A 24,746-nucleotide genomic window follows, 5' to 3' on the forward strand; every position below is an offset into this window, starting at 1 on the left:
ATTATGTGATCGGTGTCGGTGATCGGCCCTCATGGGTGATCGGTATCAGCAGGAAAAAATCTGATCGGCACATCTCTAGTCTTTAGAAGTCTTAGAATAACATGGAATAAGTATTTTCTACTTTAATTCAATGCTGCAAACACAGTATGAATTTCTAAAATGATTAATTTACTGTATGTAGCCGAGGAAATCAAAGGGATGAATGAAATCTTCTGTGTGAGCAGCAGAAATATTAACATTTCAGACTTGGAAGATGAGGAAGCAGTTAGCGGCCGTATCCTAACCATTCACACACCATCCGCCTCGAGCTGATGAACCAGAGTCAAACACAAGCACCCAATGAAACATTTCTTTATGATCTGTAGCTGTTAACAGATCTCACTTCTCACAATCTGAATAAAGAACATTACTTTATGAAACTAGAAAATTCCTGCATAAATTTTACGGGGCATGCCAAAGTGTGCCCGTCGGTTGGAACTCAAGGTTCTAATGCTAAAAATGAGCATTAATGAAATAACTTGGCACATGTATTAAACATGTATTGTTTGGACTGGTTGACGTTTATCACAATCAGTGTGGGATAACACTTCATTCAGGTAGACAGGATCAAGTACTGACTTAAACAGTAAACTGGGAATGATTCTCACTGACTGCTTGGTGACTTAACCTGCTCTGTATGATGCAGCCGGTTATCCTGCAGCACATCAGCATTCTCTGCTTTTCACGACTATCAGGAAGAAACCAAATTACAATGCCAAATGTAAATGCATTAAACCTGACACTAGGTCTGTGATTTTGCTCTTGATTTTTCATATTTTAATGTGAAAAGGTATTATATTTTTTATTAGCGCTGCAACTAACAATTACTTGAGTTATCAATTGAACTATCCATTGTTCTGACAATTAATCAGGTTAATAGTTCAGCACCAAACGGCTGAACTATTAAACTGATAGCTTCAGATTAACCTGAAATCAGTTTTCAGATTTCAGCTGCATTTTGTACCTACAGGTTGACATCTTGTTTTTTTCTACATAAATTTTGTGCATTTACATAAATCACTTCATACCTATGTACTTAAACTTTTGCATTAAAAATGCAGTTAGATATCAGGGCTCCCCACAGAAAAACATGCTAAGGGTCAAGGATGTCCCTACACTTGACAGAAATGTCCTCTGCCAAGTGCAGGGCCAGTCGTCCTGTCCCTGCAGCTGAAAAACACCCCATAGGATGATGCTGCCACCACCATGTTTCACTGTTGGGAATATATTGGGCAGGTGTTGAGCATTGCCTGGTTTTCTCCACACATGCCGTTTAGAATTAACACCAAAAAGTTAAATCTTCGTCTCATCAGACCAGAGAATCTTATTTCTCAGTCTGGGAGTCTTTCATGTGTTTTTTGGCCAACTCTATGCGAGCTTTCAAATGTCTTGCACTGAGAATAGGCTTTGTAATTTTATTTATATAGCACATTTTCAGCAACAAGGCAATACAAAGGGCTTTACATGAATTAAAAGGAAATACAAACAAAATAACAAACCAAAGGAAAGAAGAAGAAGAAGAAAAAGAGCAAAAGAAGAAAAATAATCTAATGTTGATTTAAAGTATGTAAATTAAGTGCTCCTGTTCAGGGTTGCCAAGTATCCTCTGGTCTAATTCCATTTCTGGGTTGGAAAAACAGGAGTCTGAAAAATAGTCTAGATCCAACAATGTCCTCTGGGCTTCTGGTCTCTGCATCCAAATAGTGAGTACTCTACAGATTCTAGATAATAATGATGGAGTATTGGTCTAAATTCTAAGTTTGTTCTAAATCCTTTTCTGGGTTAAAAGTAATATAAACTAAGCAGTGACTGTTCCTGTTAAGTATTTCTGGATTCCAAGTTTGTAGTTATTCTAATTCTGATTCTGATTCCAGTTCTGGGCTGTATAATGTTGATCTAAATAGTGCGTACTCCACAATTTCTGATATTACTAGTAAACTAAAATAATCCTTTTCTGGGTTAAATGGGGGATACTCCACCGTTTCTAACAAACTCAAACAAAAAAGAAGAAAGGACAGAGGAGGGCAGATGGCAACATTCAGACAAAACAGTGGGCAAAACAAAGACATGAGTGAAGGCGGTGACATCAAAGGACCATGGAACCACGTTGCTCAGCCTCCCGGCAGAAGTCCGACAAAGGTGTTATCGAGGAATGATGTCCTTAGGAGCGCTCAGCTCCACAACTCCATGGATACAGAGGGGGTGAGGAGGGAAGAGCGTTGTGTTTACATATCTTCAAGGAGATTAGAAATATGCAGCCCTTCCAAGGCCACATGGGGAAAGCCAATTCAGTTAGAGAAAGTCTTAGATTGGGAAGATTATTAATTTCAATCTTCCCTAAAGTCTCTCTGATACATCTCAGTTCCCAATCATCCATATTAGTTTGGTCGTTCCACTGAGCCGAAACTAGCAACTTCTCCAAGATCGATTCCATAGTGAGTTTTAGAGTTCTCAGCTGGGCTGCGAGTATCAGCGAGACTCACATCCAACTTGCATCTCTGTCCACACCAACAGTCTGAGTGTTTGCTAGTTCGGCCAAGTCCGTCACAAATTTGTCGATAATCCAGGAATCCACAAACTCCAAAGTAGAAATCCTGTTATCATGAATAAATCCAGGGTGAATCCTGCCGGGTGTGTCCTCGCAGGACAAGAGGGCTCTCTTGTGCCCAGACTTCTCGTCAAGAAAAATTTGATCAATTGCACTGGGAGATCGGTTGACCAGATCCATAATTTGTAGATTTGGATGATGTGCAGAAAAAGGCTCCAAAAATATAGAAAAAGAACAAAAACAGAGCAAGCAGAGAAGGCAAGAGCAGGGAGGGAGCAGAGGAAAAAAGTGTCCGCCTTCACCGAGAGCAAGACAGAAGAACTTTCTCCCATCTCTCTACTGCACCTTCTGAGGTCGACTCTCAGAAGGTTCAACCTGCAGTCAGATGCCAGTGTTTGGAAGTGAAACAATGATGCATTCTAACAGTGTTGAGTGAAAATCTAAAGCACTCACCAGAACATGATTGTGGCCACAGCATAAATAGTTAAGAAGAGCCAGATGATCAGTGGGTCACTGTGGAGTAACACTCTGCCGTACTTCAGGATGGCTGTGAGAGCAGTGACGGAGATGGAGAGCTGGACAAAGCCAGTGATGAACCAGGCCACCCAGTGAACGGCATTGTTCAGGCCCATCATCTTCATCACCTGTCAAAGGAGCCCACTGGTTACACAGGGCTTCACCGCCTTAATTAACAATTAAATAAAAACGTGTGCAACCCTGACATTGGTCAAGGCCCAAAAATACCAAACTTCCAACTATTGAACATAACAGTGATGGTGCAAAGTTCATAGGCATAATGTTAAACATACTTTGATTTTTATTTGATTTTGAACAGTATGTTACTAATAATGGGTTTAAATATCAACATTTTAACAAATGCTGGTTTCAGCAGTTTTCTGTTTTTTCATGGAATAATTGCATTAACAGAATGAGACCAGTATCAGTTACAGCACAGGTGTCAAACTCCAGCCCTGGAGGGCCGGTGTCCTGAAACTTTTAGATGTGCCTCTGCTGCACCACACCTGAATAGAATAATTAGGTCATTAGCAAGACGCTGGAGAATGTATCTACACAAGGAGGAGGTAATTAAGCCATTTCATTCCAGTGTTTTGTACCTGTGCATCTAAAAACGGTAGGATAGCGGCCCTTGAGGACTGGAGTTTGAAATCTAGGAGTTATAGTGTATCACAAAGTGAGTACACCCCTCTACTGAAAGTTCCTTAAGTGTCAATATTTTGTGTGGCCACCATTATTTCCCAAAACTACCGTAGCTCTCCTGGGATTGGAGTTCACCAGAGCTTCACAGGATACCATGGAATGCTTTTCTACTCCTCCATGACGACATCATGGAGCTGGCAGATATTCAACACTTGACGCTTCTCCACTTTCCGCTTAAGGACGACTCACAGATGTTCTATTGGGTTTAGCTCTGGAGACATGCTTGGTCAGTCCATCACCTTCACCCTCAGCCTCTTCAATAAAGCGGTGGTCGTCTTAGAGGTGTGTTTGGGATCATTATGCTGGAAAGGTGCTCTGTGACCCAGTTTCCGGAGGGAGGGCATCAGGCTGTGTCTGTAGTTCACAGTACATTTTGGAGTGCATGAAATGTAACTACTGCTGCACTCCTGCAGCCCCAGACCATGGAATTCCCACCACCATGCTTTACTGCAGGAATCACACACGTATCTTTGTACTCATTTGATAGCTGCCATGCTTTAGACTAGCGGTTCTCAACGTGGGCAGTACCGCCCCCCAGGTGGCATTCAGAGGACAGCAGGGGGCGCTGGCGGACATTTTTACAAAAGGGGGGCGCTGGGATTCCTTTGGGGGGCGTTTGGTCGAAGGTAAACTTTACACCTTAAATGCACAACAATACCAGTTTAGACTTTGAGCAACTTGGTAAAACTGTATTGTGTAACATTAAATCATGCCTGGCTGCATGATTGCATGCCTGGCAGCTCTTCTTCTTCTATTCAGTGTTTGTTAGCTTCTTGGCGCAGCTCCGTTCTCCTGCTCCTGGTAGCTTCACCACATCAGTTCAGCGTTACACCGGCTGATGACGTTGCTGTGATTCACTTTGTCTGGTATTTTTGTACATACGTTTTGGCAGTTCTGTGATCATGTTAAGCAGCAACTTATATTAAAAAGTGTTTTATTTCCGTTTGAAAGCTGACCGCTTCCATGGAAGGACAACAGAAAATCGCTCTTATAAACATGTAATTACTAAAATTACGATACCCTCACTGTGTATCCCTCTGAAAAATGAACCCATTTAAATAAAGAAATAAAGAAATCCCTCCATGTGTGATACCACGATAGAGAGCATTCATTTTATAGCGTTAATACCGGAGCTGTAAGTGGTCCGGTATGAAACGGGGTGATAGAACAACACAGCACTTTTAAATTTCAATAATCAGAATGCAGAAATTGTTTCTGTTGTTTTAAAAGATTGATGTCAGTCTGCCTTTTCCCCATCGATATGTTTCCCGACCGCTCTGCACCTTAGGGGGTTAAAAAAGAAAAAGAAAAAAAAAACGACACGCACATTGCGCAAAACTCTGAAACTGGAGAAGCGGGACATAAAACGGAGCGACGAACTAGATGTGAATTATGGCATAAAAACAGAGAATCCGACGCTGAACAGTGAAAAAAAATCAACACATGATGTGAAACACATGACGATTAGGCGGCGCAGCAGGTGATGAGTGAAGATTACTGATGGTCAATAAACGATAAAATAAATGTAGCAACAGGAAATAAACTAATGTGGACACAGCAATAAACCAAGAGAGGATAAAACTAATCAAATGAAACTAAATGGAAATGAATGAAGAACAAAATGCAAGAATAAACTAAGAAACTAAAGTAAATACAGAGGAATAAACTGGTATGGCAAGACCTTTAGAGCAATAATTAATACAGAAGAATGTATGGCAAGAATAAACAGACACTATTTCCAGATAAAATGTAAAATAATATTGTTGAAGTGTCATGGGTTTGTTGAGACCACATCTAGTACTGAGGATAAATATATCTTACAGACCATAACAGTAAAGAACTGATCACTTATTTATGTTTTTAATTAGATTTGATATATTTATTTCTTCAATATTATTTTTCATGTCAGTGTTAATGTCATGAGGCTGATGACTCCATGACACTTTCAATTTGACTCATTAGGATTTGATTAAGAACCAGATTTGTTCTTTGTAATTTCTGTCCAGTACAACTATTAATCTATAATCAATAGACAGGTCTATATAAAGATATAATCCATGTTTCTGTCTCATATTTGTATGGCATTAAAAGGACCTGGAACTTTTGTTTTTCCACTGAAAAATAAAAGTGGTAGGCGGTGAGGGACCTGGAAAAAAGCTAGGGGGACGCTGGCCCGAAAAAGGTTGAGAAACACTGCTTTAGACCATCCGAACCAAACAAATTAATCTTGGTCTCATCAGACCACAGGACCTGGTTCCAGTAATCCATGTCCTTTGTTGACATGTCTTCAGCAAACTGATGGTGGGCTTTCTTGTGTGCAGACGTCTGAAGAGGCTTCCTTCTGGAGTGATAGCCATGTAGATCAAGTTGATGTAGAGTGGCGCATGGTCTGAGCACTGACAGGCTGACCTCCCACCTCTTTAATCTCTGCAGCAATGCTGACAGCACTCTTGCACTTATCTTTCAAAGACAGCATTTGGATGTGACGTTGAGATCTATTCTGAGTGGACCCAGCTAAAAATGCTGGATGATCTTGGCCACACAGCTGCCTCCAAACATCTCTCCTGCTGACATACATTCCAGCACAACCCTCCCCACCCCCAATCCAGCCAGACATTCACAGCACTCCAGGTAAGAAGTGAGCTCAGGAAGATAAAGACCAGGAAGGCTGCAGGTCCAGATGGCATCAGCTCAAGGTTTCTCAAGACCTGTGCAGATGAGTTGTGTGATGTGACTGGGTACATCTTTAATCTCAGCTTGAGGTTAGGGAAAGTCCCACATCTGTGGAAGACATCCTGCGTGGTACCAGTGCCAAAGACCCCACACCCAAAAGACCTCAACAGCTACAGGCCGGTGGCATTGAAGTCTCACCTGATGAAGACCTTGGAGATACTGTTTCTTGCCCACCTCCGCCCCCTGGTGAGTCCATCTATGGACCCACTTCAGATCTGTCCTGCTGTGTCTTTGTTAATGTTAATATATTACCTGTCAATGAGGTCGAGCTTCGCATTGCGCTCCAGAAAACTACAAACATCAAGACTATTATGAACAGCACAATAAATGTGAAAACAGCCACGAATGAATGTGTCCGTAAAGTTCTGCAACTAAACTCCATTATAATTATTAATATTAAGATAAGTGTCACAAATCTGTGTAGCGGGACATCTGAGTTGTGGAGCCGCAGCAGGAGCTCTGCGCTCTGACACCAAACGCAAAGCCGTAACACAGAACCTGGAGGCTGGGGCAGGAAGGGGGGGGGGGAGGTAAAATCCTGTATATAGACAATACTCCAGACAAGACTGGAACACACAAATTACTAAAGATTTTTTGTACTGTTGTAACTATTAAACAATCTCCCCTTCAGTTCATCCATAAGTGGAGACACATTGTTGATGTTACCATTATAAAATAACTAATTATCAGCAAAGATCAATGTAATTTTCACAGGTGGCAGAGAGTTGTTGTTAGCAGCTGCTGAAAGTAACTAAAAAAGTTACTTTTAATGTAACTTGGTTACTTTCCAAATCAAGTAGTCAGTAATCTAAGTTACTTTTTCAAGGAGTAATCAGTAATCCGATTAAAGTTAGTATAACTAACTATGCCATCGCTTGCTACACGTGATGCAATACAAATTAAATCAGTCTGTGTGATGATAAATAAAAACTCCAAATAATAAAATACAAGCAGAGATCAGTGAGGATAAATCACAACTAGCCTGACATGAAACCATGGCGACAATAGTCAACAGTCTGACCTCTTTGAGCCGATGTTCTTTCTCTGCTACTATGTGCTGAATCATCATAGCTACGGAATATACCCAGGATATCACCATGCAGAGGGGCATCATGTGCTCAATCACAAACAGGAAACTAAAGGGAACAGAAAGGAGACAACATTAGACCACACTTCATCTCAAATGGCAGAGCTTTAATTTCATAAGAGCAAAACTAAAAAGTTTCAAAAACTGGATGAATTTTACTGTCGAGAGCACACATTTTCAGTCTGGAAACAGGACTTCATGGCTTTCTTCAAAACTTGTATTGCTTGTACTAATAACATGTGCTCTTTTTAAAATATTCACTGTGCTTTCTCAAATCATTCTCGCACTCAAAACTTGTCTCTGCTCGGATCAAATCTCCGCTCGCAAACATCTCTGCTCACTCGTAAATTCTTTTCTGCTCTCTCAAAGCAAAAAGTACCATCGCCTGGCGACCTCTCAGCCAATGGAATAAAAGCAAGTACACCTCGCTGCAGCAAACAGAAAGGGGCAGGAATGGACCACTGGTAGTCTCATACCTTATTTTAAAATCCGGAAGTGAAGGGGGCGCTATTTCCTATATTATCCACAGTCTCCCGTTTTTATTTTCTTTTGAAATCTGTGATATATCTTCATTTTAGGATGGAGTTTCACTCTCAGCATGTATTTAAACTCGTCTCTTATTTTCTTCAGCGCAGCTCACAATTCTTAGCAAATTCTGTAGTTTTCTGTGTACTTCTAAATCTGCTCCTTAGTTGCATCTTTAGGGTGTACTACTGCCTCTATTGGTGTGGGGGTGGTAACACAACTAATATAACTACAGTATATCACTAAATGAGAATAGCAGTCTTCATCATTTACTATTAATTCCTGCATTACTGGCACAGTATAAAATAAATTCTCCACTAAAAGACGATAATTTTTTAGTTTCTTGATGATGTAGAGCTAATTAAATGACATAAACAAGACCTTTGTATATTATAAACAATCAATTATAAGAGGAATAAAAGAAATAAGGAGATATGAAAAGCAACATGATCAACTATAATAAAATACTATTTACAATGTATATGTAAGAAACTTAATTGAGCAAAAGTCAATAACGAGCAAATGAATTAGGTTCACAGAAGAAAAGCAAATCTGGGTGTTACAACCTGGGTTGTTAAACAGATACAAGGAAAAATTCATTTTTGCTTTTACAGTGCCATATTATTCTGAGAGAATTATTGTTGGTAGTGTCTTATACATAGTAAAAAATAATATGAAACACAATTTAATCTATTGTGGTGGAAATTTTCCTTAGACTCCAAAACAATAAAACACATTCATAGAATTACAATATCAACAATTTATTCATAGAGTAAAACACTTAGCATTCTATAGGTAAATGTTAAGTTTGGTTAAGAATAATAATTACACCATCAATAAGTGACTTCTAAGCAATGTTCTTAGTTGCCAGAGGAACACAGTAACACCTTCATGAGCTTAGAGGTTCAAACTGACGAAAAACAATGGATGCTCTCTGCCAATATATTTATTACGTCTTCCATGTTCTTTCAGCAAACAGTTGAGACAGAGTTGTTTTTGGTTTCACCACTATTTACCTGTTATTTTATCTGCCATTAAAAGTATTCTTAAAAGTTTACCTGATAGTCTGCAGCTCATGTGACCAAACGAGCCGAGGGGATGAAAAGTTAAAACACTCAACATTGTCTTGTACACAACCTCTGGTTGAGTAACCCCAAGATCACTAGGTCTTCTTAAAAGATGGTCTCTGAGAACAGTTTTTAAAAATATAGTCAGTGTTCTCTGCAAAGTTGAGCTGACTGTCCAGGAATTATTTAAAATTTACCAGAGTTTCAATAGGTTGGCCTTCGAGAGAAACTGGAACCCCTTTGAGGTCTTGTTTAGGTCATTTAATTAGCTCTACATCTTTAAAAAAATTAAAAATTAATAATAAATAATAAAGACCTTGTGGTATTTTCATTTAGTAATGTAATTATACTACTTGTGTTACCACTCCCACACCACTAGAGGCACCCAAAAACATGCAACTAAGGAGCAGATTTAGAAGTACGCAGAAAGCTACAGAATTGGTTAACTGTGAGCTGCGCTGAAGTAAATAAAAGAGAGAAGTTCAAATACAGAGTGGAACTCTTTCCTAACTGTGAAGATATATCACAGATTTCAAAAGAAAATAAAAACGGGAGACAGTGGATAATATAGGAAATAGCGCCCCCTTCACTTCCGGAGTGCAATGGCCCCATTTCCAAATAAGGTGTGAGACTGATGGCGGTCCGTCATCGCCCCTTTCTGTTTGCTGCAGCGAGGTCCTTCTCTATCAAAGTATTTTACTGGGCGAGTTTGTTTTCTTCTAGTGGGTGTGCCTCTGTGGCTATGTATCTGTCTAGATAGATGGATATCTATCTATATCGACCTACAGATAGGAACAATCTAGATATATAGATATTAATATAAAAATCAACAGCCATTATTTTGAAAGCATGCCATGAATCTTTAAAGTGTAACTGACCTCTGAAAGCTAAACCCCGCCCATGGCAAATTTGGAAAAATTCCAGCAAATGTGGCAGAGCCAAGAGACATGGCTGAGTGAGGGAATGAGCAGAGGGAGGCGTGGGGGTGTGCTCAGGACAAAATTAGAGCTGTTGTCAACGTTTCTACTTCATCACTATGTTTATAAATTTTTCCAGCGTCCTCTTTTTTTTCTTTCAAATCAATGACTAATAATAAATGTAACGACTTATTTTGTGATGTTGGAGACTTTTATGGCAGCAGCGCTCTGCAGCTCGCTTACAGCCCGACTGTCCTGAGTGAGCAGCAAGAGTGTCCATTAGCCTCCATCAGCTTCATCTGCTTCCTCAGCACTGCAGCCAGTCTGACATAGTTATCCATTCAACACCATACAACAGTCAGAGCAGAGCAGACCCATTTCACTCTGTGTCCACATTGCAATAGAATTGTGCCGCTGAGGGTGGCAGCAGGTTAGAGTAGCTTAGACTTGGACTTATTTTATTGTCATTGCACACGGAAGTGAAGCACAGACTTTAGCTCAGCATTGAATATGATCATCCCCCCAGGATCAGGTATGCAAACTGGTCCGCTGGGCCTCAATACTCCACTGTGCAACTGGCTACTAGACTTCCTCACCGACAGAACTCAGTTAGTCCATGTGGTTAACACGGTGATTAAGACCCCCAGTGTCATTTCTTTGAACACTGGCTCCCCCCAGGGCTGTGTCTTGAGCCCCCTGCTGTTTACCCTGATGACCCAGAGCAAACCAGATCCTGTCTGACTCAAAATAATAATTATTATATATGTTTAGCAATATCTTATTATAACATTATATAGCATTTTCAAGCAGTCTCAAGACAGTCTTGGTAATGGCCAATGGGAGGCAACTATTTGCCTCCCATTTGTGCTGTAGAACATAATGCGCTGTTTTACAGCGCATCCTATGGAATTTCCTGCCAGATGCCAACCAGATGAACAGACCAAGAGAATGAGTAGAGTCAGAGAGGATCTAGTTTGCTCTGGGTCATCAGGGTAAACGGCAGGGGGCTCAAGACACAGCCCTGGGGGGAGCCAGTATTCAAAGAAATGACACTGGTGTGGCAGATACAATGTATATATTTCACACCAGAATGTATGCTCTTATTGTGAAGGGAAGAGGGCAAAGTGAAAAAGACATCAACGGTCGTTCTCCATTCTATTTTTGGTTTTGGTTGGAACTTAGCTAAATTAGCGATAGCGAATGAGGAGTTTGCAAACATGGAGCTTCTTGGCATTGTACGGTGCTCCAAAAGTCCATGGGCATCTCCCTTACACATGGTTCCCAAGGCAGACATGGGTTGGCGACCCTGTGGGGATTTGACGCCTTAACAACGCAACCAGTAACAACAGATACCCAATTCCTCACATTCACGACTTTTTTGCTCCTCTGGTTGGAGCACCCGTTTTCTCTAAGGTGGACTTGGTGCGAGGCTACCATCGCACCAAGTTCCAGGCTACCAGGTTCCAATGCATCCCTTAGATGTACCCAAAACCACAGTTATCACTCCTTTTAGACTTTTTGAGTTTTTATGGAAGCCCTTCAGTCTTAAAGGCGCAGCACAGTCTTTCCAGCGGTTTATGGATTTGGTCCTGCAGGCCATGCCATTTTTGTTTGTCTATTTGGACGATATATTGGTGGCTAGTCCCTCTGCGGAAGAACACATCAACTGTTTGTTAGGCTCAGTGAGCACAGCCTGATCGTGAACCCAGCTAAATGCCAATTTGGTTTGCCTGCTGTTGAGTTCCTGGGACACAGAGTGTCTTCTCATGGGGCAGTTCCCCTATCTGAAACTGCTTCAAAGGTTGAAGCAGTTTCAGCTTTTCCCCACCCTCCTTCAGTGAAGCCCATGCAGGAATATTTGGGGATGGTTAACTTTTATAACCATTTCTTCCCATGGGCAGCTCACCTCATGCACCCCTTGTATGAAAAAGGGGACCAGCATATAGAGTGAACCCCTGAGAGGTTTGCAGGCATTCGATGATGCCAAAAAGGTCTTGGCCAATGCTGCGCTTTTTGGTCCATCCATCTCCTGTGGTTTTAACAACTGATGCCTCTGATTATGCAGTTGGGATGGTATGTGAGCATCCACGGGGCCTGGTAACCCCTCGCTGTTTTTTTATCAGGAAGCTCCAGGATGCTGAAAAAAAATATAGGGAACTGCTTGCCCTTTTTCTGGCGACACGCCATTTCCGCTTCAAGTTGGAGAACAGGGACTTGACTGCTTTTGTTGACCACTTTTGCTATGGCAAAAGTTTCTGAACCGTGGTTGGCTCGGCAACAACGGCATTTGTCTGCCATTTCAGAGTTCACCACAGACATTCAGTGAGAATAATCTGGTGGGTGACTGTGCAGAGCAAGGGTTGCTTCTGTGCATTTAGGTGTGGATTACCTCGCCATGGCCACAGACCAACTGATCGACCAGGATATTCTGGCCTTTAAAGCGGCTGAATCCAGTTTGCCTTTAGAAGAGGTCTCCTTTCATGAGTGTGCCGCAACTCTTCTTTGCAATGTCTCGACTGGCAAACCTCGGCCCTACAAGTTGGCATCAGTGTGTTTTTGATGCAGTTCTTTCCCTTTCACATCTGGGCGTCAAAGCTTCCGTTAAGCTGGTAGGGGAAACGTTTGTGTGGCTGGGACTCCGTAAAGATGTACGGATATGGGCAGCTTCCTGTATGGCTTGCCAGCGTGCCAACGTGCAGCGGCACACTAAGGCCATTGCACCTTGGTTTTATCCACCACGACTCACGCTGTTCACCACTTCAGCCTCCTTACGATGGTATATTCCATGTTTTGGAGAGGACCAAAAGATGTTTTGGTGGAGTTGGGGGTAATCAGGAGAGTATTTTGGTGGAAAGTTTGAAGTCAGCTTATGTGTTACCAGGGAATCCAGTTGACTTGGCTCAGCCACCTCGTCGTGGTCGGCCCCCAGTTTCTTTACCCACTCTTCCTGGTCCTTCCCTTACAGCTGGTTTGTCCCCCTCAGGTGGACAATTTGGTAGAAGTCGATCCGGAGAGTCTTTCACTTTCAACCCGTTCTTGTGAAGAGAAGCCGTTGTGGACGCTTATTAAACTCCCTAGCCGTTACTGTTTTTTTTTGTTTTTGTTTTTTATACCTGTAATGGTGTAATCTTGCTGGACTGATTTTTGGCAATATTATTTGTAGTTTTTCCATTTTGTTATGATACAGAAACATAGCAACAGAGTGGTTTACAACAGGAAACAGATGATCAACATTTTAAAAGCTGACATAATACCACAGCTGTAGCCAGAAATCCCAGAGAAGTTGAAATGGAGGCATCGTAGATGCAGAGCAGCAACAAGGAGAGAGGGAAGGAGGAAGATCAAACCATCTGTACCATCCATGGGCAACATGAGATCGTTGGATAACAAGATGGAAGAACTTCAAGCCCTGACAAGAACTCAGCAAGAGTATAAGGAATGCAGCATAATGTGCTTTATGGAAACATGACTGCTAGATTGTATCCCCAACTCAACGTCTCTCTGTCAAGCTTCCTGACTACTTGAGCAGACAGATTTAAAGAGCAGCAGGAAAAAGGGCGGTGGATTAGCAGTGTTTGTGAACAACAGATGGTAGTTTTGCTAACCCTAACCTTCCAGGTTTACACCAAGATGTTGCAGATCAACAAGTCTGTTGTTGAGTGTCATCTCTTCTGCTGTCATCTGTTGGGGCAGCAGCATCAGAACCAGGGACCTAAAACGGCTCAACAGCCTGAGCAAGAAGGCTGGATCTGTTCTGGGGACGACTGTGGAACCATGTGAGATGATGATGCAAAGAAGGATTCTTGATAGGATCAAGAAAATTATGGACAACCCTGACCATCCTCTTCGTGACACTGTCTTGGGAAAGCAGAGTATCTTCAGTCAGAGGCTTCTTCAGATTTACTCAGACAGACCGCTGCAGGAGATCTTTCCTGTCAACAGCCATCACAATCTGCATCTTGAAGAATAAATGAGTTACAACAACATTTAATTTAATTTCCCTTTGGGATTAATAAAGTATTTTTGAATTGAATTTAATTGAAATCACACATTTGAAAAGCTGAATAACACTATCAATCAATGATCACCAGTTGCCGTGGCACCCCTTGCAAATTCTGGCTTGCCATCAGGCGGCTGGGGGAACAGAGGTGGGGAGTGAGAGAGAGAGCACTGTGCTTTTATACCCGAACCAGTAATGTGATGAAGTTGTACCAAGGTGTACCACTGAAAGGTAGTGAGACACTTTTAGGCAAAAATAATGCCGAACTAAACAAATAGCACAAACATGTCAAAATTCACACAAACATATAGTTATATAGAACCCTAAATAACCTATTTAGGCAGTTTATCAGGGGGATAAAACGTTGTTTTGGGGATTAGTTTCACTTTCAGTTGTGCCACAGAGCAGAAAGCTGACATAGTTAGTTTCTGCATCAGTGGGTGGCGCAGAAAAGCAGGTGTTACCATATGTGTTGTATTACAATCGATAGCCACACAGGCACACCTCCTAGAACAGGGGTCTACAACCTGCGGCTCCTGAGCCACATGCGGCTCTTTGGCACCTGTACTGTGGCTCTTAAAAACAAATTAGACATGTTTTTGATCACAATACCAATAAGAAAAAGCAGTATTATGATCAAACTGTTTTTTTGTTGGGTTTTTTTTGCAGCTGTAGACAAACTTCATTTTGTAGTGATGGTGGCAAAAGTGGCTATTTTAATTTAAAAAGATACTGACCCCTGCACTAGAAGGAAAGAAACCCACCTAGTATAACATTTTTATTCTTTTGGCTGAGAGGTTGCCAGGTGACAGTACATTTTGTTTGAAGAGAGAGCAGATAAAATTTGCAAGTGAGCAAAGAGGTTTGCAAGCGGACATTTGATCTAAGCAGAGAGAAGTTTTGAGAGTGGGGAGAAAGATTTGAGAAAGCACAGTGAATATTTGAAAGAAAGTTTTGAGTACAAAGACATAAAGTCCTGCTTTCAGGCTGAAAATGTGTACTCTTGACTTATGTCATTAAAATTACCCCATAAAACACACTCCCATATTTTTATTTAGATCAAAGATATGTTTACATGTAAATCTAAAGATTATTTGTCTTTGTCTGGGATAATTAACCTTATAAGAGCCACAACAAACAGAGTATAGAAAGTACATTAGTGCTAGGTTGACATAAAAACCACACTACTTACTCATCTCTGGTGTAACATGGGTAGGGGAACATCTGGACATAGTTCCCGGGTTCCACCACATCGTGACCCACAAATGTGTTGATTATGGCTCTTTCTATCATATCTAAAGGAAAACATCAGAGAGAGAGAGACACTAACCTTGGGAGAAAAACGACAACTTGAGGATAAATCTGTGTTTTTATTTGTCAGTGTGTGATTTCAATCTCTATGCTCATATTTGAATACAGGAGGCTGCAAGTACTGCCTTGTAAGAAGCTTATTTTGGTCATGCTGTAATATTTACAACAAAATATGAACTGATGTGTATGGTTAGCTTTGAAATAATGAAACTATTGTAAACCTTTATATTTTTCTCATGATAACATTTCCAGGCAAAGAGAAAATATTTTTTAACTTCTCTCCAATCCAAATAAATGTACAAAGAAGAAATGGGCCTGCAGTGTCTGGATGAAGACTGTGTTCTTTTCTCTCCCACTGCTTCCTGCAGAAAAGTCGACCTGCCAAGGAAAAGTGCTTCTGCCACCGCTGGCTCAGGCATCTCTCCACAGCTGCTTCCAGCTCACTTTTCACACTTGTAAGCATTTTCTGCCTCTAAATGCTGGTCTTTGTAAACCAAAGAAAACAATACATTTGACCTGACAGATGTGCAGATCTAGGTCTTGATTTATGGCCCAGCCTCAGACAGTAGCACATTGCCTCTGTACACAAAGTCCATCAATGAAGAGCATTTGGGCAATTTATGACTTATAAAAAAATGCTTTTCTTAATCTGAGCTCATCCATGACTTGTCTGAGCTTCAATATGAACACAGTTTTTCCCATGATGGCAGTAGAAGCTCTGACACTTCATCACTAACATCTGCACACCTAAGTAGACTGAAAAACTAATACCAATCAGGAGCATCAAAAGACTTACCCTGAATCCACACAAAACCATAGAGGAAGTAGAATTTCCCACCGGTGTTGGGCCCAGGTCGCCAGTAGGCTCTTCTGATTTCATTAGTCTTCTCTGTGAAGCTGGAGTTCTGTCTTATTTTGTACAGAACATGAGGTGGCAAAGAACCATCCTTGTTGGTCTGAAAAATCACGCCTGGTAACAGAAAAACATGTAGAACATCAGAAGTCCATCATCACTGTGATGGCGACTGAAAGACCCCAAATTAGAGCTGGGGGATCTGAGGAAAATCTAATATCCTGATATATTTTTGCTATATCACAATAGACAATATATATCAGGGTATTCTTAAATGAGCTCCAATGTTATTTTAAACTATAGACCCCTTGCAGCATGATGTCACCCACACAAGTTTCTGCCCCCATTTCTCTGCTAGACTTAAATGTAAGTTCATATAAAAAGTGATGCAGTGTTTTGCTATGAACTGTCTACACTATGACTAGATAACAAGGTGAGAAATACCCTAACCCTACACACAAACTGACAGATCATCAGTGTTTAAATAAGCTGATTAGCCACCCTGTGTTAGCATGCTTAATAGCAACGGTGGCTAATCTACCACAGTCAGAAACCACTTAATAATAATCGCAAATACACATCAAGCCTAAAAACCGAAACTGTAACGAGCTGAATGTTCTGTTCTTTGTAGGGTAATGTTTGAGTGTTTTTGGTGCTGAATCCTAATACATAAAGTTCCGTTGTTGTCAGTTGCTATAGCAACGAGTCTGCATGTATCGTAAAGCCGACAGAGAGCGAGAAAAGAAAAAGAATGAGTAGTTTTGAGTTATTTTTCTCATTGCATAGCATTAAATGAATCATACCTACGTATCAGGTTTCACTAGTTTCTACCGCGGCAGCGCGGCTATGAACGGCATGTAAAGAATAGTCTAATTAGGGGGCGAAATAGATTTGTGATACAACCTTTTGTGGCAATGGTTTTATACTTGGTACCTCATTTTGTTCGACATCCTTCATATAAAATCCAAACCACTCCCAAATTATTGATCCAGCGCTGTTTCTCTTCGGAACTAGACTAGTTCATCTGATTCCTCTTCAGTTACCGTCTCATTCACGCTCGCCTCAAACTCGCTGTAACCATGTTTGTTTTCTCCGCGCAGCGTGATTGGTAGAAAATTTTCAGGTTGGGAGGGAGGAGGGACTAGTGATGCATTCATAGGGTGTCCGATAAACCATCCTCACAGTGAATTTGACGGCGAAAGTTTATTATTTGAACAGCAATTTACACTTGGTAGATGCGATATAGCGATATAGCCATTTTAACTATCATACATTTGAAATTATCGCGGTACATCGAGTATACTCGATATATCGCCCAACCCTACCCCAAATGTTCACAATCTCCAACGAATACATGGACAAAACATAGCTTTATAAAAATAACTATGTTCTCCATTTTTTTGTGTTCACAGAATCAATTTAGACTAAAATTCTTGGCTGTCATGGATTATAATATTTTTCAGTTTTTTGATGGAGAAAAAGGATTTGTGGTCATGAGGTGACAAAATGTCAAAAGGTGTAAATACACTGCTCAAAAAAATAAAGGGAACACTCAAATAACACATCCTAGATCTGAATGAATGAAATATTCTCATTGAATACTTTGTTCTGTACAAAGTTGAATGTGCTGACAACAAAATCACACAAAAATCATCAATGGAAATCAAATTTATTAACCAACGGAGGCCTGGATTTGGAGCCACACACAAAATGAAAGTGAAAAAACACACTACAGGCTGATCCAACTTTAATGTAATGTCCTTAAAACAAGTCAAAATGAGGCTCAGTATTGTGTGTGGCCTCCACGTGCCTGTATGACCTCCCTACAACTCCTGGGCATGCTCCTGATGAGGTGGCGGATGGTCTCCTGAGCAGTGGCGGAGCTAGACTTTTAAAGTTGGGGGTGCCAAAGAGGGGCCAGGACTACGTCTGGGGGGGCAAAATTTAAAATGTGTGTGCACATATTATATATATATATATATATATATATATATATATATATATATATATATATATATATATAAAATTTAAAAAAATAACCAAACTGAATATTTGGTTAATTTTTAAGCCCCTCTGTCATTTGACATGTTATAATTAACACCTTTGACTGGAGCACATGGAGACATGATGGACTTTACGCAAAGAGTTCATCACAGAGGAAACTAAAATCAATCAAATAAAATATCCTTTCTGAATATCATCTCATGGACACTGAACTAAATGCGTCTTTCTGACCGGGAGCTGACAGCGTGTTGAAGAGTTATGGACACCTTGGTTAGGAAGCTCTGATTGGACAGGTCATTTGACAGGTAACAATATTTCGGGTCGGACCAGAATTATTTACCTGATGGTGGTTCAGGGTTTTAATGAGTTTACATTTAATGAGTTTGGACCACACAGAGAAAACCTAAAGAGAATGTGATCTACTTATTGTAGTTTAAGTAGAGGAATAACAGCTGACTGTTGAGGGAGGAAAGAAATTAAAGTGCAGATCCGTTAGGCAGAAACAAGCGCAGAGCGCTGGGCAATAAATGCTCCAGTTAATCACACATGAGATGACAAACACTAAATATACAATATATAGTTACACTGCTTACGTTAATGGTGTTTTAAAAACAAAACCAGTAAAAACTTAACCTAGTTAATATGTCAGATTCCCTCCTCACCTCGTCTTGATGAGAACAGAGAGCAGTTCACTGGTTTCTGTCCAGAATGTGATCAGCTGACCACTTGGTGCTCAGACAGTTTCAACTTTACGCACAGAGAACATCGTGGAGCTCATTATTAATCATTATAAGAACAATATCTGTCAGAGAATCACCTCTGATCTGGTCGCTTTAACGGACCAGAGGCTCTGGAGCGTCCAGCAGCTGATCCGCTTCTGCTGGTTTTTCTCCCGCTGCGGGATCAGGAAACGATCAGAGTTCTGCCGTCTTCTAATCATGTCATTTCGTGAAATGTTACCTGATTTCAAAAACGTTCTAGCAGAGAAATAATAAATGTTTCGTTTGATGACTACAAATTGGAAATAAAATGATTTTTTTCTGTGATGGACAACGAAAAAACTCCAGCGCCACCTCTGCTCCAAACTAGAACATTGTCGTCCCCTCTTCGTTTTTTTTTTTCTTTTTGCGGGGGATCAATAAATAACTTATTGGTGTTTTACCATCACCACCAGGTATGAAATGCTTTAGCCTTTGAGTTGCACCACAGCGCAGCAACTGAAACATCCAGGAGAAGAATATCAGCTTGGACAGTCTGTGGTGCAACGTGACGTTGGTGGATGGAGCGAGACATGATGTCCCAGATGTGCTCAATCAGATTCAGGTCTGGTGAACGGGCGGGCCAGTCCATAGCTTCAATGCCTTCATCTTGCAGGAACTGCTGACACACTCCAGCCACATGAGGTCTAGCATTGTCCTGCATTAGGAGGAACCCAGGGCCAACCGCACCAGCATATGGTCTCACAAGGGGTCTGAGGATCTCATCTCGGTACCTAATGGCAGTCAGGCTACCTCTGGTGAGCACATGGAGGGCTGTGCGGCCCTCCAAAGAAATGCCATCCCACACCATTACTGACCCACTGCCAAACCGGTCATGCTGAAGGATGTTGCAGGCAGCAGACCGCTCTCCACGGCGTCTCCAGACTCTGTCACGTCTGTCACATGTGCTCAGTGTGAACCTGCTTTCATCTTTAAGAGCACAAGGCGCCAGTGGCGAATTTAATTTGCCAATCCTGGTGTTCTCTGGCAAATGCCAAGCGTCCTGCACGGTGTTGGGCTGTGAGCACAACCCCCATCTGTGGACGTCGGGCCCTCATACCATCCTCATGGAGTCGGTTTCTAACCGTTTGTGCAGACACATGCACATTTGTGGCCTGCTGGAGGTCATTTTGCAGGGCTCTGGCAGTGCTCCTCCTGTTCCTTCTTGCACAAAGGCGGAGGTAGCGGTCCTGCTGCTGGGTTGTTGCCCTCCTGCGGCCTCCTCCACGTCTCCTGGTGTACTGGGCTGTCTCCTGGTAGCGCCTCCAGCCTCTGGACACTACGCTGACAGACACAGCAAACCTTCTTGCCACAGCTCGCATTGATGTGCCATCCTGGATGAGCTGCACTACCTGAGCCACTTGTGTGGGTTGTAGAGTCCGTCTCATGCTACCACGAGTGTGAAAGCACCACCAACATTCAAAACTGACCAAAACATCAGCCAGACAGCATAGACACTGAGAAGTGGTCTGTGGTCCTCACCTGCAGAACCACTCCTTTATTGAGTGTGTCTTTCTAATTGCCAATAATGTCCATCTGTTGTCTATTCCATTTGCACAACAGCAGGAGAAACTGATTGTCAATCAGTGTTGCTTCCTAAGTGGACAGTTTGATTTCACAGAAGTTTGATTTACTTGGAGTTATATTGTGTTGTTTAAGTGTTCCCTTTATTTTTTTTGAGCAGTGTATTTTAGTAAGACAATGCAGGTAGAAAGGAGCGACTCACTGGCAAACACAGAAACATTGTCCTGGTAGGCCTGGTTCAGGGTGTAGTTGACTATGCTGTCCTCATCAGGGAAGCCTTTGAACACGTCCACACTGACCTGGAAACATGGGGAAAAATATTCGTCCACAGCAAATGCAATTAAACTGTTACAAACTATGCCTCAGTTAATATAAGTCATATTGGTTATTGATACTGATCTTGTTGTGTCGTCAGTTTTAAACCTGGGTGAGACTAAATGCTCTGCTGTTAAATTCTGACAAGACTGAAGTTGTTGCTTTTGGTCCAGAACCTCTGAAAAAGAAATCACTTGATCTGGATGGCATTCAATTGGCCTACAGTGTAAACAGTAAACGACCTGAAAGAGTCCCATATGTGCAGTACTGATGCACATGTAGGACATGTCGTTATTGCGACAGAGAGCGTGCTCAATGTTTTGCCAATCGCCATAAAAAAGTAGTGCTCAGTGTTTGCTGAAGTAAGGGTGGATGCTAATGGTGGAGCATAGCTTACGATTAGTGATGGGCAGATAAGGCCTCATTGGGTGTGTGGTACATTTCCCAAACTGTGTCGACACTGTTGAAACTGTGTTGCTGCAGATGTACTGTACCTTGCAGGGACATTTAAACTGTTACAAACTATGCCACAGTTAATATAAGTCATATTGGATATTGATACTGATCTTGTGTCAAGTCATTTGACTATGGACAAACATCCATTTGCCCATAGTCTGTGAGGACTGAATACTTTTAAACCTAGGCTTAAAACTACATTTTTGATCAAGCCTAGAGCCGTTTAGCTAAGTTATCCTGAGATATCTTTGTAGTTATGACTCCATAGGCATAACTGACCACTTCTTGCTCTGCTACTTTCTCCTTCTCCTCTTTGCTGTTATTTCAATCTTTAACAGAACCTGGCTCATGCTAAGCCAGTTTCTGGTCCCAGGTTCTGCTGAAAGTTTCTTTCTGTCATAGAAGAGATTTTCCTCTCCACTGAATAAATGACTTGATGCAATCTGCTGGGTGTCCTAAGATAGAAAAACAATTTTAATCAATGTCAATAAACTGGAGTTGAGTCATGTTTAATAACTAAGACTGGATTTAATCTTAAGCCACAATTGTAAAGTGGCTTAAGATGATGTGTTGTGAATTGGCACTATATAAATACTTTTGGAGTTGAATTTTGTCAACTGTTTTCTATGAGCAGAGTTCAACCTAGTCTTTAGTCAAATACAGACATTTATCATTTTCAGCCTTGGAAAGCAGCAGTTCAGTGATCCAAATGTCAGCGTGTCAGAGGAAACTCCTGCGTAAAAAAAATTCATCAACTCACAAAATATTCAGTCAAAAGCAAATTAAATAACCGAAATGCTATTCAGATGCTACTCAAATTTCAGCATGTCATAGCTTTTAGGTTTAAACTTACAATAATAGTCAACATCCACACCAACTGATCCCTGGAGTGCTGACCTTTGACATGAAGCGTATCCAGCTGCAGGCAGCGTTGTCGATTGTGTCTAGCTGCTCCAGCAGGGTGGAGGTGTTGGGTAGCGTGTAGTTTCCCATCATCAGCGCCTGCATCAGCTCGTTGTTGGTGCCGTTCAGCAGCTCCGGCTGCTGCTGCAGCTCTGAGGACAGCTGGACAAAGACAGGAGGGATGAAATGACCCAATCACAGCCGGATCCAAATACAGTGCAATACACAAGTATTCACAGTCTCTACACTTTTCATATTTTGTCATGATTCAATCAGAAACATCAGTGGAATTCAGTTTTGATTAGCAGACCAACACAAAAAAGGGCAGAATAGAGAAGTAGGCTCAAACAGCTGGTGTCCTTTTTCAGCTTGTCCCCTCAGGAAAAGCCAGAGCTCCTGTCCTCTGTGTCCTCCACCCTTCATCTCTGTCACCACATCTGGCTTTCTGCCCTGTGACTCAAACCTCAACATCCTTTAATCAATATCATCATTGTCTCTCTGAACATGTCTACACTTCGTCAGTTAGGCCTTTCTGACTTTATCTCTGATGTCCTCATTCCTGATCCCATCATCCTTGTCGCTCCCAAACAGAACCTGAACACCTTGAGCTTTGCAGCCGCCAGTTCTGCCTCATTGGTAATGTCTCAGAAGAATACATAGCTGCTCTCACCACTGTGCATCTTTCCTTTCATTCTTGCTGTTACACTTTTATCACACCTGACTCTTTTCTTCACCCAATCAGACCTGCTTGCATATGCTTCTTCGCCTCTTTTCCACATTCTCCTTTGTTCTGGACCAATCACCCTCAAATCTTAAAGTCTCTAGTAACTTCTATTTGCTGTAACGTCCCTGTTCCACTTGTGCCCCTCTCATTTACACTCAGGCATTCTGTCTAGCTGCAGCTATTTTTCATTCCTGTACATGTGCAGGATCATCTGCAGATCATCTGCAAACATCATAAACCATGGAGACTCCTGCTACCCTGCTACTGGATTTTAATTGCAATTACACTAAATGGAACCAACTATGGATGGATGGCACAATTTTCAGAATTTTATTTGAATAAAAATATTGACAACCATGTATCTTTTTCTTAAACTTACCAGTGTATGGAGCTAAAACGGTCTCATAATTCACAAATGCACAGGAGAAGATCCACACTTACGAGCTCCTTCTGGCCTGTGAGTTGCGCTGCATTTGTGTGTGAATTTTGAGACTCCCGTCTCACAATTCAGTCTCTTTTTTTTATATAAATGTTCTACCTGATTGGGTGATCGGCAACCAATCAGACAGCTTCATTGTTTCAGCCAATCATATGAATAGAGCCCCACATTGGGGTATCCTATTTTTCAGTCAATCACATTAACCCATTCCAACAGCACTGTAGCTTCGACGAATCCCAGAGTTTAGTCCTCGGCCTGGCTTCTGGCAGCGGTAAGTGAAATATCTAATATATTAGCTATTTATCTCCATGTTATTGTTATTAATGTCAATCGATTTAATTGTGCAACTATCATCACAGCTAGCGATCTTCAGCACACCTAACTCCTATATTAGCGCATCAGCAGAGCTCTGTGAGTAAGCTATGCTACCGAGCTATGCTAGCACTTCTTCATGCTAATAGCATCATTTATTCCAGATAATAACAGGCTTAGTATATTATAAATCCTTATAGAGCCCTGGTCCTTAAATGATAAATTATCATAGCATATCACTTAGGTCATGCTTTTCAAAAACACAAAGTGCTGTTTATATTTTATTTATCATACCAGGCTGAACATGTTATCTATCAATACCCTGCACTCTCTCCGTCCTTTGCCTCACTTAGAAATATAATATAAAAAGTTTTGATTAGTAGTTCATAGGTGTGTACATCCCTGAATATAATTTAAAAAATCAACTAACAGCAAGTGATTAAAATATTTATTTCTTTGTGTCCTTCAGGAATCTGAGGCATGAAATCCTACATCCTGTGAAAGAACCTGATCCACCAGGACTCCGTCCTCCATGGACCATCCATGTCTATTTTAAAGGATTCCCAGACCTTTTGGGATGCTGAACATGTTTGTTTTGAACATTTTAATAAAGAACTGAAGTACTGCTTTAAATGTAATTCCTGTGTTTTAAACAAATGGCTACATCAACCAGTTCAATCAGACAAAGTGCCTGTTTTTACTACTGTACCAACTTTCATGCTTTTTAAGGTAACGATAATTGTACATTTTTACTAAACCTGGATAATTTAGCAATACGCTATGCAGGCATCTTAGACTGGGATCACAAAGCCGGTGATCACTTTTAATATTTAGAAGAAAGTACTGAAAAAAGGTTGCTGTAATACTTTAAATTTCAAAAATACTTTTTCACCAAGGTAAATTATGTTGTGGTTCATTAATTCAGATTCTTCGAAGAGTTATTGTAGATGGTGATGACTGTTGGCAGGAAAGATCTCTGGTGCAGTCTGTGTTACAGCGAATCTGAAGAAGCC

The 24,746-nt window shown here is 41.2% G+C and overlaps 1 protein-coding gene and 1 long non-coding RNA gene across 6 annotated transcripts in view; one reads left to right on the forward strand and one right to left on the reverse strand.

The window, feature by feature from the left end:
• Window positions 1-24,746, reverse strand: part of abca2 (ATP-binding cassette, sub-family A (ABC1), member 2) — a 154,602-nt gene that overhangs the window by 67,298 nt on the left and 62,558 nt on the right. For all 5 annotated transcript variants that reach the window (XM_081611158.1, XM_081611157.1, XM_081611156.1 and 2 more), the window contains exons 12-17: window positions 22,253-22,420; window positions 20,787-20,883; window positions 16,242-16,415; window positions 15,327-15,429; window positions 7,560-7,674; window positions 3,041-3,231 (exon numbers count right to left, since the gene is read on the reverse strand). In XM_081611158.1, coding sequence (XP_081467284.1) covers window positions 3,041-3,231; window positions 7,560-7,674; window positions 15,327-15,429; window positions 16,242-16,415; window positions 20,787-20,883; window positions 22,253-22,420 — 848 coding nt within the window. The remainder of the gene's footprint in view (window positions 1-3,040; window positions 3,232-7,559; window positions 7,675-15,326; window positions 15,430-16,241; window positions 16,416-20,786; window positions 20,884-22,252; window positions 22,421-24,746) is intronic.
• Window positions 22,417-24,359, forward strand: LOC103460180 (uncharacterized). Its single transcript, XR_532868.2, has 2 exons — window positions 22,417-23,692; window positions 24,203-24,359. It is a non-coding gene; the product is annotated as an uncharacterized LOC103460180 (long non-coding RNA).

Source organism: Poecilia reticulata, chromosome 9 (assembly GCF_904066995.2).
Source record: "Poecilia reticulata chromosome 9, P_reticulata-male-v2, whole genome shotgun sequence".
NCBI lineage: Eukaryota > Metazoa > Chordata > Actinopteri > Cyprinodontiformes > Poeciliidae > Poecilia > Poecilia reticulata.